The 7,159-nt window shown below is 39.8% G+C and overlaps 1 protein-coding gene across 6 annotated transcripts in view; it reads left to right on the top strand.

The window, feature by feature from the left end:
- The window catches only part of bahcc1a (BAH domain and coiled-coil containing 1a), a 62,217-nt gene extending 55,289 nt beyond the window's left edge, over window positions 1-6,928 (top strand). For all 6 annotated transcript variants that reach the window (XM_075453179.1, XM_075453184.1, XM_075453183.1 and 3 more), the window contains exons 24-29: window positions 2,080-2,188; window positions 2,272-2,388; window positions 2,502-2,663; window positions 2,956-4,193; window positions 4,362-4,598; window positions 4,715-6,928. In XM_075453179.1, coding sequence (XP_075309294.1) covers window positions 2,080-2,188; window positions 2,272-2,388; window positions 2,502-2,663; window positions 2,956-4,193; window positions 4,362-4,598; window positions 4,715-4,924 — 2,073 coding nt within the window. In that variant the 3' untranslated portion in view covers window positions 4,925-6,928. The remainder of the gene's footprint in view (window positions 1-2,079; window positions 2,189-2,271; window positions 2,389-2,501; window positions 2,664-2,955; window positions 4,194-4,361; window positions 4,599-4,714) is intronic.
- Window positions 6,929-7,159: the final 231 nt, after the last annotated feature.

Consider the following 7,159-nt stretch of genomic DNA (forward strand, 5'->3'; position numbering starts at 1 on the left):
TTTATTTATTATTTTAGTCTCTGTGCACTGGGTCACCCATGCTATGGTGTCATAGACATATCTTGTCCAAATGTGATAATAATTTTTCAATACTGCCAAACAGAACACAGGGCATTATGTTTGCACACACTGGTGTTTCCAAACACGGGTAATCTAGAAGAGTAGAGCAGAGTTTAGCTGGCTTGTTAGCACTTTGGATTTCTTTCTTTTGCTGTAATTCTCACAGGGGAAAGGAAAGTTGTTTTTTTGAGGTCATAGAACTATACAGGGACTTCAACTTAAGTGGTTTTGGGTTCATATTTCACAAGTAGTTATAAAGGATAAAGTATTCATTTGGTAAATCTTACTGTATTGTAATAGGGAACATATCATAACCCAATTTTCCAAACAAATTTCATGAGTTTTAAGTGAATATCCTGATGTTACAGTCAAGTGCAGCCCTGAGGAACTCCAGGCCCTAAATGGTTTCAATTCAAGATAAAATACTCCGTAAATATTGTGAGGAAATGTGAAAGATTATGTATTGTTCACATTTCTAGAAACATATGTTCAAAGTTAACGTACATTAAGAGAGCCCAGGTTCATAATAATTCCACTTACGATGGAACCAAACAAACCGCATTGTTTAATTTAATTGAAAATAACATTTACCTATATTTTATTTCTTTGTTAATTTTTATTTTATGATTATTATGTTTTGGGAGTTTTATTATTATTATCATTTAGTTGATTTTTTTTCCCCCATCATGCTCCAAATATTTTTAATATGTTTAGACTGCATCAGGCTGGTTTAGAACCCAGACTCTCTGTATGGAGCCATGCTGTTATAATGTCAAATGTTGTTTCACTGAAAGCAAGGCCTTCCTCGCTCTGAAAGCTGTACTTATTACTCAAGTATTGATGGTGTCTTCACAGGTGCACAAGTCACCTATACCATGTGTATTGGTAACACCATCAGAGATACAACAGTATTAGAGAACTGTGTGCTGGTAACAAGATGGATGGTTAGACTTTAGCCTCGAGACAGCAGTGTCTACGATTTCTGAAAGAATTTGAACTCATCAGACAATAGGACAAGATAGAGTGGCAACATATAATGATCTCTTATGTTTCATTTTTTTTCTTTGTATGGTATATTTTAATTTGCATTTGTGAGTTTGCATCTCAATGTCTGCTGTAGAGCAGAGAGTCCAAAAGAACGTTATTGCTGTCGGTGGTGGTAAAGCCCCCTGTCTTAATTTCTGAAAGACTCAGCCTTACCAAAAATGCTGATCTTTTTTAATTAATTGTATTCTGTTTGTATTTGCATTCAAATAAGCATTTCTCTTAACTATGCTGTTTAACTGTTCATACATAATTATTCCACCTGTGCACGAGTCCACTTTCTGTCTCTCTATCAATCTAAGCTGGCTCACATGATAAAAGTTGATTTTGAAAAAAAAAAAAAGTCTTTTTTTTACTTAAAGGCCTTTGCAGCCCGGTTTTTTACTCTGCTGACATTTTTACACCTCCCGAAACATTTCTTTTATCTAAACACCCATGACATAGCAGCTGCTTCTAATTACACCATACTTCCACTTTGGCATCTCAAACTTCGCTAAAAAGTCATTTATTTGACTGTGACACCAATACCCCGATTTTCACTGATCCCACTCTCCCAACCACACACCCGCATCCACACCTCATCAGTCAAAGAGTCCCTTGCCATGGCAACAGTAAATGAAAGCAACCTGAAAGAGCCCCCAGTGAGCGGCGGATGCTGGGGCTGCCTGCATTGTTGGAGGGAGGATCTGGCAACCTGCAATCACAAGCCCTCTATTCAGGCCCTCTTTAGTATTACTCAGCAAGTCAGGATTTACTGCATCATGGCTTCCGTTCTTTTCAGCTCTGACTGGCACATTGGCATGAGATAAGTGCCGCTTGGAAACGTGGCACAGTGGCTGCCCATTCACAATGCTCCATTGCTCTCATTCTGTGTGTAAGTGTGTGTGTGAGTGCATGTACGCATGCATGTCTGTGTATGTGTGCATTGTGTACAACCTGTAATGAATCTTAATTATGTTTGGGTCTGGTTTCCAGGTCCTTGATATACGTCCAGAGTCTGAGAGTATGCTCAGTGAAGGAACCAGGGTGTGTGCTTATTGGAGCGAGCGCTCACGGTGCTTGTACCCAGGCTATGTTCACAGAGGTGAGGGATTGAATCCACATTCAACTGCATGCACACAGAGTCAGTATTTAGTGCTCATGCAAGTGCATTTCCCCCTCTTACAGGTGGTTCATCTGATGAGGGGAAGCAAGGAGGAGTGATGGTTGAGTTTGATGATGGGGACCGAGGAAGGATTTCACTCCAAAACATCCGGCTTCTGCCTCCAGGATACCAGATTAGCTGTGGGTGCCTCCTTCCTGCATGACTGGGAATTTAAGATTTCATGTGCCAGAGTACTGTCTGTCTTTAACCAAATGCTAAAAATGCCTTACAGTATCTTACTTTTGTATTTAAGGTGGGGAGTCATCTCCTGCCCTGCTGGTACCTAGTGGAACAACAGCCAAGAGAAGTTCCAGTTTGGAGCAGGCCCCCATCAGTGACAGAACTTCTGACAGACTCAGCTCCACCAATACTATATCCAACACCCAAAATCTAACTGTCATTAAAAGAAAACCAGGTGAAAATTAAGAACAGCTGTAAAAATGTACGGAAACGGAAAAAAATATTTTCTTGAGTAACAGGATCTCCATTAATTATGTATTGTCATAGCAAATCTTCAGCTTGCATAGCTAGCTTCAATTATATGAAGCAGTTCAGCTAAAAAAGAAAGTGCTTTACTGTAATTATAAAAAAAATAACTTGTTTTCTAATATTGTGCATAGATTATGCAAACAAAAAAAAAAAAAACACCATGAAATCCTATTGCTACAACATATGAACTTATATGACTTTTTTTTTCTTCGTTCTAGGGAGACCAAAAGGCTCTGGGAAAAAACAAAAGCAGCAGCAGGCTGAAAATGCCAATAAAAATCCTCCACCTTTCCTTGGTTGGGGTTCACTGGCTAACTCCCGGAAGAGAACATCTGATAATCTGTTTCAGTTCAATGGGGCACCCAGGAAGGTCATAAGAGGGAAGGAAGATACCTTGTTCTCATTGCCTCAGACCCACTCACCATCTTCCCTCCCAACCAAAGGCCTTTTCAGCAGCAGCTCCTTTGAGGTGGATTCCTTTAGAAGCATTGCAAATGGCTATTCCTCCTTCTGTACTCAATCTACAGGAGCAGGTCCAGGTTTGTCTCTTGGTGCCAGAAGTGGGCTATACGCAGACAAGCGCAGGCAAGATGAGCATGTTACGCCTAAGGGAAGGAAGTCTGGACAAGAGTTCCTGGTCAAATTAGATCATGAAGGAGTGACCTCTCCCAAGACAAAGAACAGCAAGGCTCTGCTGTTGCGAGGTGGATCTTCCAGTGTGAGTGGTATGCCCAGGACAGAGGCATACTCTCACCCAGTCCTGCTTGTTAAAGACAACAAAAAAGGTGGTGCCTCCAGGGTAGAACTTCGCTTGAAAGGAACCACACCACAAAGGAAGCCTTCACCTTCTCTGCGTTTGGAGGATTATGGTGACTTGGGCTTTAGCTCTCACAGAGACTGTCACAGTTCCTACTCCGATCTGGATGATGATGAAGAAGAGGAAGAGAGGAGGAGGGCTGCACTGGTTGCAGCCACAGGAGGACTCAGGACAGCTAGTCGTTTTCTTTCTCGCCTCTCTGTCTCCTCCTCCTCATCTGGTTCTTCAAGCTCCTCCTCTTCAGGCTCTCTCTCAAGTTCCAGTTTGTGTTCATCTGACAATGATTCATCCTACAGCTCGGAGGACGAGGACAGTTCAGCACTGATGCTGCAGAGTTGTCTGTCCTCCCACCAGGGGCTTCTGCAGCCATCTGAACCTTCTACTTCCTCAAGACCTCGACAGCACTCCTTTGTTGCCAAAGCTGTGGCGGTTTCAAGTGCCAAAGGAGGCCTTACTGATCTGGTCTCTAACAGCAAGTCCCTGAAAAGAAAAGAGTGCATGAATTCCAGCTCTAAACTGACTAAGGAATTTGTTAAGAAACCTAGGATACTTCCAGATGACACATTTATTCCAAGGCCTAAAATGTCTGCTTTCCTGGCAGGCCGCCAAATGTGGAGGTGGTCAGGAAACCCTACACAGGTGGGAAGAGTTCATCCACCTTTTTACTGCATGAATCAGGTTATCTCATGAAGAAAAGCGTTATTTTCTTTCAACTCAATTCATTAAACATGAAAAGCTTGAGGTCAAGAAATGCCAATAATGATGATTTGCATGAAAGACAATTTGCTATTTTGTCTGGTTTTCCAGAGGCGAGGTCTAAAGGGCAAGGCCCGGAAGCTTTTCTACAAGGCCATTGTGCGAGGCGGAGACACAATGAGAGTTGGAGATTGTGCTGTGTTCCTCTCGGCTGGACGCCCTAACCTCCCATATGTGGGTCAAATTGAGAATTTATGGGAATCCTGGACTTCCAGAATGGTAGTCAAAGTTAAATGGTTTTACCACCCTGAGGAAACCAAGCTAGGCAAGAGACTTCGAGATGGCAAGGTAAGTTGTGATTGTAAAGTAAATTTTTGTGATAACTGGAACTTTTCAAATGACATTAATCTTTATGCACTTGATAATTATTATGATGCAGCTAACCCTTTTTGTTATCTACCCAGCATGCCCTTTACCAGTCATGTCATGAAGATGAGAACGATGTCCAGACAATCTCTCATAAGTGCCAGGTGGTGAGCAGGGAGGAGTATGAGTGTCTGACTCATAATCAGAAGCCGAACAGTACATCCCCTGACCTCTACTACCTGGCCGGGACTTATGATCCCACCACTGGTCAGTTGGTCACTGTTGAAGGAGTTTCCATCATGTGCTGAACCTCCATAAGAACACTACTGAAGGACTTCTTCTGAAGAAGGTTCATGACTTCGCTTATTAGACCATTCAGCCTTGCAATAGACAAATATACTATAGATATGCCTCAAGGACCCACGGAATTAATGTCAGCACCAAAACAAGGCTGTCTGAGATTACACACTGGAGTACGTTGGAATCTAATCCTTATGGAAGTCAAATGGATGTCCAACTGTTTGATCCTTTTGTGAGGAATAGCAGAAAGTCTGGGTCTTCCTGGGCATTGCAGAATTCAAATAACTGGTGTTTTTTTAAAAATGTTTTTGTTGTCGATCTTTTTTTTAAACTGTCCAATTATTCTCCTTTTATAAGATCTTCTGTGATTAAAAGCTTCACAACTGGTTTCAAGACTCGTACTTTCAGCTCCTATCAAATATCACAGAAGAAGAGCTGAGATTGCATTGGATTGTGCAAATTAATATGAGGCTCAATAGTCACCGTGGACCAATTCTTGAAAAGATAGCCTTATCTGAGTGAATGGAAATGAACAGTGAATCATGGGGCCCTCTCGATGCCTTTTCATTCCAGGGAAGTTGAAAATATGAAAAGGGTGTAAAGTTAAAGTGTAAATATTGTGAATTTTTCCCAATCAAGCCATACACTTCAGTACCTCTCACCTGTCTTAACTGTTCAGGTGTACATTCTACAATTTCAATTATTGTATTGTATTGTTGTCTGTTGTCTATATGTATATAAAAGCTATTTTATATAGGAGTTTATTGTATATATGAGATGTATCTTTCCATGTTTGCAATTGATTTATTTTTATATGGGTGTAGACTACATTGCATTGTGTTTTTTTGTTTTTTTTTTCATTCTTTTCTTTTCTCTTTGCATTGGGGAGTCAAGATTGGAGAGGTTAGTGTTGCACTGCATATGCCCTGCTGAGACAGACTGAGACAGACAAAGAACAAAGACAGAAGGATTTAGTCTATAACAGGAGAAGACTTACTTTCTGAGAGAGAAGGATCATCCTGTTTAAAAAAAACAGAAAAGGCCAATTGGCTTTTTGTAAAAGTGTTCTGTTACTTCACATTTTTGTTAGCCTATTTTTAAAAACACTTTTATTTATGTACTGCTCATCATAATCATCATCACTAGGCAGATCCCACTGGACTGCAGTCACGGGTCAAATACAAGTGTACCATTGTGACACAATATTTGTGTGTGATGAGTGTCCTGGCATCACTAAAATCATGACTACACAGATAAATCGAGAACAAGACTGGGTCTTTTAATGAAGATGTGTTTATTGTGCATTGCACTCATCAGTGCATAATTTAGCACATTACGGCCTACAAAATACCAAAGTGTCTTTAATATCTTTATTGTCTTTATTTAAAAATTTATGAAGCACCTGTACTGAACGCAAATCAGAAATCACTGGTAACTTTTAGAATACTTGTCCTCCACTATGTGCATATTGGCTCTACATTGTGGCAAATAGTTTCTTGCACATATACCAGCAGTTTTTGTTAAGTACAAAAATATGCACCAAAATGCCACCTTGGATGTGACTATGAAGGTAAAGGTACAGAGAAAGTGAGATATCTAGTCCTGACAGTTTGTTGAAATTAATTATTTTGGTTTCATTAGCCATCTGTGTTTATTTTGTACAGAACACAAACATATTCAATGCTAACTGTGAAGGACAATCAGATTCACAAAGCAATGGACAGAGTAGGTTCACTCAATCTGAAAAGGACTTAAGTTTATTTAATTTGTGCCAAGTACATTTTCTCTTTGTCTTGTTTAATATGCAATCCTGATTATTTTTTTGTTCAAAGTTTTTAATTTGTTTGCCAACATTTAATTTATTGTCAATGTTGCTGTTCGTTCATGCCAAGAGCGCTTTATGAGAATGTGACATTGTTTTTCTTGGTGTGATGTCGCATTTACATTTCTTAAATAAAACTGGTCTTGTAGAGGCCATCTAGTGAAAAGAAATAAAGCAACACTGGATTCTTCTCATGCGCAAACTTCTGTGGATTAATTTTGTTCTTTTTGACTGCTGCTTACATTTACCATCAGCACATTTATGTTAAACCCAGCATTAGGAGCATGTAATTTTTTTAAAACAGTTCTATCAACACTTTAAGAAACCTATTTCTATGGCTTTTAACAAAGGTATACAAAATATGTAGCAGAAATCCACTTATCTCTGTGGGTAATGAAAAAAAAAGTGAATGTGGTAACTT

Source organism: Odontesthes bonariensis, chromosome 21 (assembly GCF_027942865.1).
Source record: "Odontesthes bonariensis isolate fOdoBon6 chromosome 21, fOdoBon6.hap1, whole genome shotgun sequence".
NCBI lineage: Eukaryota > Metazoa > Chordata > Actinopteri > Atheriniformes > Atherinopsidae > Odontesthes > Odontesthes bonariensis.